Source organism: Balaenoptera musculus, chromosome 2 (genome assembly GCF_009873245.2).
Source record: "Balaenoptera musculus isolate JJ_BM4_2016_0621 chromosome 2, mBalMus1.pri.v3, whole genome shotgun sequence".
NCBI lineage: Eukaryota > Metazoa > Chordata > Mammalia > Artiodactyla > Balaenopteridae > Balaenoptera > Balaenoptera musculus.
In genome coordinates, this window is record NC_045786.1 from 162,334,365 (window position 1) to 162,347,828 (window position 13,464).

Here is a 13,464-nt window from a genome sequence, read left to right on the forward strand (position 1 = left end):
ATCTAATATTAGAGCCCCTGAGCAAGATCTTGGGCAAGTCACTTGACCTTCTTATATTTCAATGTGTCAAACTAGCCATAAAACTGAGTAAAGCATGACCTCATTATAAATCCAATAGACTTGAAAGCTAAGATGTGCTTTGATACATTAAAGAATTACCAAAAGAGAACTCTAGCTGGTAAAATATGAAGAATCACAATAATGAATTTTACTATAATAAGTAAAATGATTTTGAAATACAGTTTTTAGCAAGTAAAATCATGAAAAAGTTTCAAAGTGTTTTATTTGGGTGAAATAGGTTAAATGATAGAGGAAGAAATATTATTTTAGAAACTGCCTGGTTTTCAAAACCATAGATTGTAGCAACTTAATTATAAGGAATGGAAGACTATTAGAAGGTAATAAACCCTTAACAAACACATTTCATTTCTAGGCCACTATTTCCCCCTACTTACACGATGTATACCAAGTTTTAAAATGTATTTAACTAACTGCTGTATGAAAAGCCTGGCAAAAGAATACAAATTCCCTTAGTGTGTTTGGCCATTTAGACTGTAACTCACTGTATTACTGAATATTCTTTTAATTGACTTTTTATTAGTCCCTTTCCCCCTATTTCCAACTCTCCTATTAATATATACATTTAAAATATATATATACATACATTTTATTCCCACTCAGGTTACCCCTGTGAGCACAAGATGATGATGATGACGATGGCGATGGCAATGACAGTGATTGGTAGATGTGTTAACTGGATGATGTCTTTCTCATCTGCAGAGGGAAGGCAGTACCATTCCCTGGCTTGCTGCTACAGCTTCTCTTTAAATTGTACAGCAGGTTCACCCTTTCTGCAGCATTCCAGAAGGAATATCAGTAAGAACAGTTCCACAGATGCTTGTCTGAGGTTATCATAGAAGTCCTGGGGCATCTACAATGTGCCTGAACATTTTCCATTGTTTTAAAACATCTTTCTGCAGACTTTGTCAAAGCCAGAAACAAACATAACCAAGCAAAGCCCTTTCAAGCAGAGCTTGTCAATCACACACTTTGCCACATTCTCTGAAACAGTAAGCAAATGATAACTTGCAACTGTTGCCCAGGTCCTGTAAACAAAAGATCAAATTCTGTGCTCTGCCTTGGCCAAAAAAGAAACTGCAGCATTTTGTCAAGATTTTTACAAAGTTCTGGGCTTCAAATTTACAACTGATACTGTTCTTTCTCTAGTATACAGAAAATTGAGAACATTAGTAAATTTAAAGATTAAAATACTACTTGAAAAAGAATATAATTAAGATTGTGCATTAAAAAATGGTCTAGCTCCATAGTAGAGTCAGTCAGCTGTGTGTTCTAGCTCTAATCTAGGGGATTCTATGTATCTATTTTTCTCCTTCTTTGTTTGTACCGGTGTATGAGTAAAGATCTGATCTCTCTCAGGATCAGGTAATTAACAAAAAAACCAAAACCAAACAAAAAAAACAATCAAAGCATGTGTTTTAAAGTCTATAGAAGATGCACAGATACATTAATTTCACTAAGACTGGGGTCAGGATGAATAGTATTTTCCACAGGAAAAAGAGAACCAAACAGTAGGAGAGGGAGATTATTCAGGCATAAAAAAAAAAAAAAATTCAGTGAAAACGTAAAAACATTAAAATAAGACTGGCTAAGCATATGAACACGACACAGATTTAGCAACTGAGCATATATTAATTTGTCTCTGATATTACTTCAAATTTTCAAAAGCAAACGTCTGACCAATTTCTTGCACGAGGCACACTGCCTTTCCCCTTCCAGACCCCTCTCCCCGGCAGCAGAAGGAGAGCGGTCAATTCCTCTGTCCCCAGCTCCCCGCGGCCGCCCCCTACCCTAGGACCGCCCGCAGCTCCCCAACGGAGGCGGCCAGCTGGGGACGACGAGGCCAGGGGCCAGGGGCACCCGGGTGCACCAGAGGAGCGGTAGGAGATGTGAGGTGGGGGGTAGGAGGGGGGCCCACAGGTGGGGGTGGGGCTGGGGTGAGGGGCCTTGGGCTTCTGAAGCCCAGGGCCGCCCCTAGTCAGGGCTATGCTGACGTTCTGTCCACGCCCCGGCCCCGGTGGGCATCTCCGGGGACTCTTCGCCGCACCTGCCCCGCGACCCTGCGCCTCTACCCTAACCCTTCGCGTGTGGGTCTCCAGCCCCGGCCCGCCGCGGCTGGCGCGCAGGGGCCGGCGGGAGGCCGGGCGCGCCTGGGGGCGGGGCCGAGCGGCCAAGGCCCGGCCCTCGCAGCGCAGCTCAGAACGAGGCGGCCGCGGCTGAGGCGGAGGGATACCGAGCGCCGTATATATATCGCGGAGCGCAGGTTCGCACTTCGGCAGTGGTGCTGGGAGCCTCGCGGACGCGGAGCCGTTACTCACAGTTGGGCGGCGGTGGCGGCATAGCGCTCAGCGCTCACAGCGCCTTAGCAGCAGCAGCAGCAGCAGTAGCAGAGGCACCCCTGCGGTCACAGCCCCGGCGCAGGTGCAGCCACCCTTGTTCTCTCTGCTCTTCCTCCCTTCGCTCGCACCATGGTAGGTCGGGAGTGGCAGACGCCGGCGTAGCAGCTGCCGGCCCATGATTTCTTCCCCAGTTTTTAGTTCAGCCTTTTTTTTTCCTTCTCTTTTTCTTTTTCTTTTCTTTGGTGGGGTTTTTTTTCTTTTCTGGGTGTTACGCAGCAGGTGCGGTTTAGGATGCATTCCGGATTTGCATCTCGGTTTTCTCGGCCAGGGATCCTCATTTAAATTTTGGTGCGTCTTGGAGCTGGGCTTGGCCGTGGGCTGTCCGCGGGCAGGGTCTCTGGCCCCAGCTGAATCGGAGCCGTCTTCATCCATCCCCCTCCCCCAGTCCGCACCACTGCATCCAGCGCGCCGCACCCGGGCTGCCCGCAGCGCTTCGCCTCTGCCCCGCGGGGCGGGGGAGCCGGGCGGGGCCGGGCACTAGACCCTGGCTCGCAGGCAGCGGGGCGGGCGAGCAGCGGAGAATGAATGGGCCGGAGCGAGCCGGTGGCGCACGTTGCTCCTGCCGGGATGTGGGGGGCGCCGTCAGCCTTCCCCCAACACTGCTGTCCCCGCTGGGCACTCTCTCCCGCCGCTCCTTCCTCCTCCCTCCCGGGGGGCGCGGCGCGGGCGTGGGCTGGGAAGGAAGGAGCCGGGGAAGGGTGGGGTGGGGGCAGGAAGGCGCGGGGTGGGGGGCGGAGAGGGCGGAAGCGGCGGGCCGGCCGCCCTGCACCCGGGCGGGGCCCTGCGGTGTGGCCGGGGCTCGTGTCTCCCCGGTTCGCCCCTCTGCAGCCCCCCACCCTGTGCGGCAGTAAAGGCGTGCATGAGCCTCGGTACACCAGGAGGTCCCTTCCCGAGGGAGGCGCTCGGCTCGCGCTAATTGGGGCGGGGGAGAGGCGGGGGAGGAGGGAGCTGGCGCGCGGCTCGGCTTCCAGCAGAGACGCAAAGTTTCTGCTCCGGGAGGAGGTGGCGGCGCGGCGGGCTCGCCGCCTCGGGGAGCAGAAGCGGGTGTGGGGCGCGGGGTGGACTTGGCCTCCGCCTGCCGCGCAGCCGGGGGGTGGGGTTGGGGGTGGGAGTGGGGGGGTCTCTCTGGCCTGGGAGGGGCGGCGCCCCCTTGAACCCGCCTGCACTGGGGGCCCGCTCCCCTGCCCGGCCCCTCGCCCGGCGTTTTCTCTGCCCCGAGCCACTTCCCAGTCCGAAGGGAGATGCCCTCCACGTTTCCGCTTTCTCTGCAGCCTCTAGATTGCCAGATGCGGCTGTGCGCCTCGCTGGGTGTTTTCCATAGCCCCCTTCCTCTCTCGGCGGGCAGGGCTGACATCACCCACAGCGTTTTCTGGCTTGGCGGGGTGGGGAGGTGGCTCCCGGCAGGTTCAGCGCACCTTCGCCCCCAAGGCCAGCGCGGTCCGGTGGTCGGGGTGTATTTCTTTGTCGAGGAAGGCTGATGCTCTCGATAACCACAATAATGCGAGAATTTTGCGGCGAGGTGAGACTGTCTCCACGGTGAGGTGACAGCTTCTCTTGCGAGGTGTGGCAGCGCTTCCTGTTGTGCAAGACAGACGTTGCCCTGGCATTACGTAAATTATCGTGTCTCCTTCATTCGGTATACAGAAGACCCAACGTGCTATGTCTGGGTTAGAAAGGAAGGAAGACCCAGTTCTAATTTGAAAACATAAGTGTCTCCCCCAAATCAGTATATTGGAACATCATTCCTATTGTGAAAGTTTTCACTTACGTGTTAGAATGAACTTAATGCCGTCAGCTTTCTATTAGGACTTATTCGGGAACTGGCTTCATTAGGCGTCCTTCATTAATATAAAAATACATATTAGCTCTCCTTGAGATCTCGAATTCCCCTGGCTGGAGGCACAGGTTCAGTGTTGCCGAGGCCAAATAATGCAAGTGAGAATTACCTTCGTGGCCGTTACCACCTCTAGTCAAGTATTTCTATTATGAGCAGCTCTTATGTCATCCATAAAGTAGGTAAATATTCTCTAGCAAAGTTAATAGTTCCTCTCCAAAAAAGGGAGGGCACAGTCTCATAATTATTATGTAGTTTCTGCGTACTTAATTTTTGCAGTTTTGTAACAGCTCAGCTGTAGGACAGTTCCATTTTTTCCTGGCTCCTGAATCAGGATAATTTGACCAAGGGCATTTAGCTGTTCTAAATGTTAGGCTTTTAACAAATAACTGCCTAATTTAAATGATTGGAAAGCACTTGTTACATGGAAATGAAGTTGGTAGGATAACGCATTGCTGTATATTTTTTTCCGTTGAATTATATCTCATAAAATAGATATAAAAGCCTGTTAATCCAACCCAATGACATTATGTAACGCCAGTTTGGAGATTTGGAGTGCCTGCAGCAATGCGCAAGGTGCACTAAAAGTCTGCCCCTGGACCCAATCCTGGCTGCGGTGACAGCAGCAGCAGGCTGGGTCCCTTCTTGGTTGGAAGCGGGGACTGCGGCATCCCTGGTGCAGTAGGTGGCGCTCTTCTTCTCAGAGCCTGCCCCTGCAGCCGATGCAGTGGGCCTTTTGCCACTAGAGGTGCCATTTTTCAAACTATGAACTGACCCTTCCTAGTTAGACTGCAGAGCGTATAGCCATAGGCCCAGAGAAGAAAACCCGAAATGAGATGTTGTCACTTCCTTTGCCATCCTTTGTTTTTAAAATAGCGTAAAGGGTTCCCTTTATTCTAATTGTTTTTATTAAATGACATTGCTGAAGTTTTCAAACAGCTGATTTTTTTTCCGAGATTGATTTTTGAAAGATCACTATTAAAAGTGTAATCGGAAAAACCATGTTGACCTCGATCAAACTCTGGTGGATTGAATTATAACCTTTTCTTTTTCTATGTAGGCTGATCAGCTGACCGAAGAACAGATTGCTGGTAAGTTGATGACTTCAGGGAGTTTCAGTAGACCACAACTAGGTAGACTCAGTTCTGGTGACTCCTCTGTCCCTTCCCCCTATAGTCTGAGCAGTTTTCTAAGAATTTATTTAAATGAAAACAATAAGCAGAGATATTTAGGTCAAGTGTTACTCCTTGTCAGCATTTTGGAGATAATGAGAAAGGAAGTGGAACTAAGAATACCCACTCACTATACTCTGGAGTATTTGACTGTGCTTCACGCTGTGCCAGGCTTTGTATATAATGAGACTGCACGGAGCCTGCTACTCAGAAATGTAGTTGAGAATTCTTACGGCACAGGTCTTGTAGTAATTCACCATGCAAGCTTGTACTTGCTATTCTAAATAGGAATGGGTGGAAATAAGTGTCAGGACCACTGTAATCATTGGGAAGGGAATGATTTAGTTTAGATTTTAGCTTTTAATATTCCCCGGAGGACTTTTTTGAGATGGTTTCTCTTTAGGAAACCAGGAATGCCTTTGACACACTCTGAATGCCATGTAGAGAGAACACACTGGTTACGTGGGATTGTACATTTCTGGTGACCACCTCTTCCTATGGCTGTGAAACAGGGATTTCTTGTGGCTGTAGAAATTTAACAGGAAGGGACCATAAGGGAACATGTGGACCAATCTTCACTTGTCAGATTGGACCTAGGACTAAATTAAGTGTGTTGAAGCTTAGCCTTCTTTATGTGAGAATATTGTGGCTTTATGGAACTGCTTACCAGGAATGACGTTTGCTCTGTGGACTACTGTGTGAAGGCCAGTCCAACAGAACTGCTGTGATCTTTGTTTCAGCAGATAAAGAGCAGGTAGTTTCCCTTAACTTGCACAACTTGGATGGCTTGCTTTGGCAAGTTAAGGGACGGGCGTGCTGTGGCTGGGTTGGGTGAAGACATTCATTCTAAAAGGTAAACTTTTGTTTTCAGAATTCAAGGAAGCTTTCTCCCTATTTGACAAAGATGGCGATGGCACCATCACAACAAAGGAACTTGGAACCGTCATGAGGTCACTGGGTCAGAACCCAACAGAAGCCGAATTGCAGGATATGATCAACGAAGTGGACGCTGATGGTAAGGGCTTTAGAACTATGAATGAATGCCAGCGTTGTGTAATTCAAGTTCAGACATGTTAAAGATTGTCTTTCAGGTCCCCAGATCAAGGCAAATGTGCAAAGATCCTTCCTGTGGTTTCCTTACAGCCATTGACAATTAAAATAGAAGATTATGGGCCTGCCTTTCGCCCTGCTCACTGTCTAGAACATTTCCTGGATTGGATCACAGTATTGTTCTTTTCCACTCGCCATGACCTACAACTCAGTCTTTTATCAACTGGCCCACGAGTCTGCGCTGAGTCCTATGGGGAAAGTAAAAATAAATAGCCGTAGACCTTTTAAAAAAGCTTATTGTCTCTAAGAGGAGAAAAAACCCAAGTGAGGTGGGGGAAGAGCATTCTCAGATGTTAATGTATGGAAGTGAGTACAGTGTGAGCGGTCAGTGTGTTTATTGAAGAGAATTTTGAGGATCATTGAGGCTTGGAGGTGGGGTGCATGATGATCATAGGGAGTAGATTTATAGAAGCTAGTAGAAGGATGTGGAGCCAGAAGGGACAAGCAGTAACCCCTCTAGCAGTTGGTCACCATTTGGTCGGTCATTCCTCTGGACTCCAGAACAGTGGACAATAGACCTTTCATTGGGCACTTCTATCAGTAAGTCGTTTTTGATCACTACCCCCCCCCCACCAAAGAAAACACGTTTTTTGGAAATAATATCAATTAAATTAATAATTTTAATTTATTTAATAAACTTAAGTAAATTAATCAAATCTACAAACATTGTAGAACATTAGTAAATTTTGAAAAGATGAGGTAGGAATAAACAATTTGGATCTAGACTACTTTCTTGATGATTGGCATGATAGTAGCCATTTAAAAATATGGTATCATAAGGTGATAAAATGGAATTACAGTTGTCTGGTCATATACATTTAGAAGCAGGGGTTTTGGGTCAGCTCTTTAACAATGGTTTTAGCCCATTTGAACTATTTCTAAAGACTGTTTTCATCCTTAGTAATTTGGAAAAAGAGGTTTTTCATAGTTCCGTCTCGTTTGACTGCTAAGGGTGATCAACCATCTGGGAACATGGGGTGGCTCTCTCCTGTTTTGTGTAAGCCCTGGGGAAATTGTGCTTGGGGACTGGCAAAGTGTATTGGGCCCTCGGGTTTTATGGAACAAGGTGGGGAAAGTTGTCTCAAGCTATAGAATCTGGTACTCGCAATGAATAAATACGATGCCTAAGGACATCGCTGTGTGGTTATAAGAGAGCATTTCAAATAATTAATTTTGTCTTCCATGAATGTCAGTAATGCTTAAAAATTTTGGAGGCTAAATAGATTTGAAGGAATCTCTGAATTATTATTTTGATTTAAAGGTACTGGTGAAAATGAGTGACTTAACGTAAGGCTTTTTTCTTCTAATTTAATTTCTATTTCTGTTTAGTTCAAGTTACACTGTTGATCTGGTGACTTGTCTTTGGGGTGTTCATCGAGCTGTTGGTTTTAAAGGAGGAGTTGTTTGGAATACTGGCCACAGAACAGATTCTTCTGACAAAGTTTCCTGAATGTTAATAGTCTGAGCTGAAAAAACACTTTTGAGCCTTGCCCTTAATGGGAAATAAAGATACTGAGTTGGGGAGAAAACGATTAGGTGACTTACCATAATGTGGCTAAGAAGTGCCTCCTGGAGAAGACTTTCCAACACTTTATGGTCCCTGGCATAACAAAGTCAACTTTTTTCCCGCTCATAATCCTTTTCTTCCCTAAAAACATTGTGTACTCCTGGCGGCCCAATTATGGACCTTCACCAGCATCGCTAGTGCAGGCAGAGCTAGATCCGGGTGATCTCCCTAACTCGGGGGAAGGCAAACTCAGGTGCCTCCCTTGGGAGTAGAAAGATTCAGCTTGCACTGCTATGGGCTTTTTTTTCTCTTGAACTGTACAAAACCTTCAGTGGCCAAGAATCTGTATGTGCAGTTTCCTTTGCATCATTAAATGCTATCCTGGGCACTGATCACTGGTTTGAATTATGTGAATCCCATGAAATTGCCCTGTGAAGTATTTGAATAGTTTAAGCCTAAGATGGCTCAACATAATAAAACAATTTACCAGTTTGTCCTAGCAAATGCTTACTGTTCTATAAAGTGGTTCTAAAACTATCACTCCAGGGTAGTGTCACTGGAGCGCTTATTTTACATGAGCTTTTGTTTTTTTATTTGAGGTAATGGCACCATTGATTTCCCAGAATTTTTGACTATGATGGCTAGAAAAATGAAAGATACAGACAGTGAAGAAGAAATCCGCGAGGCATTCCGAGTCTTTGACAAGGTAACCCTGCGTCTGCATTGCAGACTGTACTTAAATATGGCTTTCTGGCTGTCATTTCTAAAAGCTTTAATGTTCTGTTCTAGTTAGAACACTTACCTAACTGCCTGAGCCTCTGTAATCTCATTGTCAGATATCCTGACTTATTGTAGTAACCTTATCAGATGAGAGTAAACATAATAAATAGTAGAGAAATTTTGAACCAAGTTTCTTGATTGTGACTTTCAATTTCTGTTTGCTTTTCAAAAGCCCCTGCAGTGTCTGCATTGGCTGACTGCATGTGTTTAGTAGGTAGAGGTGGGAACTGGAGACGGAGAATTGTCGACATACCCACAGTTGGCAGTAACTCAAGGGGCTTAATTAAGTCAAAGGCCTACTTGCCCACACCGAACCGCTATGAGTCCCTACCAGTAACAGTTACTGAATGTTCACAGGATGGCAATGGTTACATCAGTGCTGCAGAACTACGTCACGTCATGACAAACTTAGGAGAAAAACTAACAGATGAAGAAGTAGATGAAATGATCAGAGAAGCAGATATTGATGGAGATGGACAAGTCAACTACGAAGGTAACACACCAAGTTTCTTTAGCTCAGTTTTTAAGATTTCCCTTTAGGATCTATAAACAAGTTAACTACTTGAACTAGATTTTTTTTTTTTCCTTATGCAGAGTAGAGATGTTACGTTCATTAAAGCTGCTTTTGAAGATAACCGAAAGTTATGATTATTTGTCTTTTCAGAATTCGTACAGATGATGACTGCAAAATGAAGACCTACTTTCAACTCCTTTTTTCCCCCCTCTAGAAGAATCAAATTGATCTTTTACTTACCTCTTGCAAAAAAAAAAAAAAAAAAAATTCATTTACTCATTCTGTTTCTATATAGCAAAACTGAATGTCAAGAGTACCTTCTGTCCACACACACAAAAAAATCTGCATGTATTGATTGGTGGTCCTGTCCCCTAAAGATCAAGCTACATCAGTTTTCCGATATAAATACTTGTCCTACCTTAATGATAAGGAAGCACTTAGTGGACACCTGGCAGGTCCGTCCGCTCATGGTTAATACACTGTTTGGGCTGGCCAGTTTTTCATGCATGCAGCTTGACAGTTGAGCACAGTCAGGCGTTTGTATTAAAAACGAAAAACAAAAAAAAACAAATTCAAAGCCTACTCAAAGGGGTTCTAGTTCAATTTGTTACCATAAATTGTCATAGCTGGTTTACTGAAGACAGACATTTAAGATCGGTTTACCTCAGGATGCTGTGGAAGATAAACTGTCCAGGCGTAGCCCCACTAGCAGGATGGCCCTCTTGTAACTTCCCCGTGCCCCTACCTGTCGTGACCGTGACACACCCTGGTGGCATGCCCACGTGTGTTGGTTTAGCATTGTCTGCATTGTGCTAGAGCGGAATGGGTGTCAGGCTATCACCATTCATACAAATTTTTAAAAACAAACCTTTATCAAGGGAGCATCTTTGGACTCTCTGTTTTTAAAACCTTCTGAACCATGACTTGGAGCCAGCAGAGTAGGCTGTGGCTGTGGACTTCAGCACAACCGTCAACATTGCTGTTCAAGAAATTACAATTTACGTCCATTCCAAGTTGTAAATGCTAGTTTTTTTTTTTTTTTTTTCCAATAAAAAGACCATTAACTTAAAGTGGTGTTAAATGCTTTGTAAAGCTGAGATCTAAACGGGGACAAGGCAGTTGGAGGGGAGGCAAGTGTACCTTTAAATGCCCACAGCCCAGCATTGGGTTTCCCTCCCTCCCTCCCTCCTGAAATCCCAGCACCAACTGCTGAGCCTGAGACCTTGCCTAAAACCAAGCAGATACCGATTGCTTCATCTTATTTATGGACATGTAGGTCTACTTGTATTTTCACTGGGGGGGGAGGGGGGAGAGTGAATTATGGTAACTTAATGATTATTCAGGCAGTAGAGCTCTTAATGAAGGAAAAAAACCACTTTCTCTCAAGCATGTATTTAGGGGTTCTTATCAATTGTGCTGCTGATTACCTGTTTTATGTAACTACTTGAGACCATCTGTGCAAAAGACATGATTTAGTGTGTCTGTAATTCAATCTTCGCTGTGTGTGGTAGAAGCAGTCACTTTTCTAAGCCAGGCTCTTCATGCCTAAAAGACACTACCAGTCACCTTTTGATTCACAGTTTTTAATTTATGATTATACTTACCTTAGACTCCTTTTTCTTTTTTTTTTTTTTTTTTTTTTAGGTTGACTTGACTTTGCTTCCCCACCCCCCAAGTAGAACTACTGCTAGCTCCCAACTTGAAAGTAAAACTCCCAGCCCAGAGGGAATTTTGTGTTTCTTTATAAACCTGTAACCAAAACTCAGAGATGCTGGTACTTTGCAGTGGGATTGGTTTGCTTCAAAGCTCCCTAAAAGGCGTTTGGATTTAGTGCAGAGCTCTTTCTGAAGTGAAGGCTGGATGTGCATTTTTCAGGGTGTTAACTTGGTTGTATCTTATTAGCGAGGAGATCTGGGTTTTGAGTGTTTCTGTGAGAGGTTTTAATTTGCCAGGGAACCAGCGGCAGGCTGCTAGTGAGGCAGTGAGAAGATCTTGGCAGCCAAATGGGTGCCTTCGGGGCTGTTTTATAGAGACCCTCAGCTTCTCCCTCTCCTACTCCTTGTCTCTCTGGCATTTTGCAGCTCTTTAGCTTTCCCGCCAGAGGGGTGGGTCAGAGCCGTGGAGAGGAGCCTGGCCACCTGCCTTCGCCGCTGGTCCTTAGACTGGGTGGTTGGAAGAAGAGAGGTTGACGTCATGCGCTGGGCTTGGCTTTCACAACTCCTTGAATCTGGACGGAACATCTCAGAATACCTTGGGGGTTTTCTTCTGGTGAGACAGGACTGGGGTTTCTCCTTCGAGTAAGTTAATAACCTGGGTGTTTCTTGCAGGGAGGTCAAGTAGCCTGACTGTTGACCGACTCTCAGGCCTGTGGCCGGTGACCTCTTGGCAGTTTTAAAAAGGGTTGAGGGCGATTTGGCTTGTTTTTCAGAAACGTTGCCTTCTATCTCACCCTTTCACCAAGTTCTTTTCTAGAAGCTGGGTGGACTCCATGTTAGTGGTCCCGCAGTCTTTCCTAAAAGACTACCCTTGAAACCAGATTCTTGAATGGCCAGGGTCCTGTACGGCAACCAGAAACCTTTCCCCCAGGGGATGCTGAGTTCCACTTTGGTGCAGAGGGAACTTTAGTCCACTGTAGCCTTTCTCTCTGGCCTTTGAGGGGGATGACCAGCCCAGGGGTCGGGTGTTTGCAGTCTGCAGGGGTTTGTGAGAGGAGATGGCTGGATGAGGTGGCAGTACTGTGAAAGTTGGTCAGCACCTTCCTGTAAACTCTTGCCCCTACTTCTGACTGCTCTATAAATATATATATACAGTGACTAGTTTAACTGGCATCCCGCTGGAGCCTGACACTTGCCATAAAAAACTGCTGAGTCCTTGGCATACACTTTCATAGTTTTGTTCTCCATCTGTTCGGGCTAGGTGTCGAGCAAGGCAAATGTATCTTGATATTTCAGATGGGCTTTTGACGTACTGTTGCCAAGGAAGGTTTTTTTCTGATTTCTTGACAAACGAATTTTTGCACACTTTAAATTGGTGTCTTTCGGCAACCTAAAACACATTGAAAATTAGCTACTGTACATATTTTTATATTCTCTTTATAAATGCATGTCTGACTGTACTTGTAACCATATTGTAACACGTGGCCGCCCAGTAGGCCTCGTGCTGCTGTGGCCCCGTCGGAGTAGCAGCATATTAGCAGCCCCTCAGCATACTGGGAACTTCTTCCTAAACAAAGAATGTAAATTTGGTCAAGTCTGCTCTTGGTTCATTCAATTATTTTTAACATTTGAATTAATTATTGTATATCCTAAATACATTTATCCTTTTGGCAGTGACTAGATTCCACGAATGTGTCTTAATCTATCCCTTCAGCTGGCGGTTACTATTATCTTTTTTGATCCCTTGAAGTTACCCTGTAGGAGACAGAAATTCTTTGCTGTCTGTATTCCTCAGAGTGAGAAGGTAGTGGCATGGGTGGAGTGTGTGTTCTTTCTCCAAATCTATTATAATGTTCATTAAACTTGTCTGTAGCAAAGATGGTGGTAGTTCTTTTGTTAACCGAAGTCACCCTTCACCGTGGCGATTTGCAAAGGAGATGTACTTGAACGTTTCTGTAAATCGTGAGATAAACTGTTTGGAGATTTAACCACCTCTCTGATGGGGGACCAACTCTATGGAAATTGTAAATAAGTTCTATTTATAAACCTGGCACTGTATTCAATAAACATTTCTGCAGCCTTTCATCTCTAACTGCGAACTCTGTAGGTTTTTAGCCCGCAATGCTTTCCATTCCTTTTGCTCAACGAACAAGCTACACCTGCCCTCAGATGTGATTCCACCTGGGCCCTAGTGTGGTAGGGGAGGGACCAGAAATACCACAGACACATCCCACTACGGCCTTACCCTGGTCTTATAGTTCAGGTGTCAATAGCTGACGTTTTAACACAATCTCTTGGCATATTAATGTATCTGTGTTTGCCTTATGTGGAAAATTCACCCCGTAAAAAGATTCATTCCTCTTTAACTTCAAGGTTAATCCAAATCTCTTTAGGAATTGTGTGAAGAAGTACACT

At 45.4% G+C, this 13,464-nt stretch overlaps 1 protein-coding gene across 1 annotated transcript; it reads left to right on the top strand.

Annotated features, from left to right (window-relative positions):
* The first annotated feature begins 2,330 nt into the window (after positions 1 to 2,330).
* Positions 2,331 to 12,926, top strand: CALM1 (calmodulin 1). The gene is made up of 6 exons (XM_036841663.1): positions 2,331 to 2,549; positions 5,372 to 5,402; positions 6,355 to 6,498; positions 8,700 to 8,806; positions 9,238 to 9,373; positions 9,545 to 12,926. Exons 1-6 carry the CDS (start codon positions 2,547 to 2,549, stop codon positions 9,571 to 9,573), a joined length of 450 nt encoding a protein of 149 aa, XP_036697558.1. The 5' UTR covers positions 2,331 to 2,546; the 3' UTR covers positions 9,574 to 12,926.
* The last annotated feature ends 538 nt before the right edge of the window (positions 12,927 to 13,464 follow it).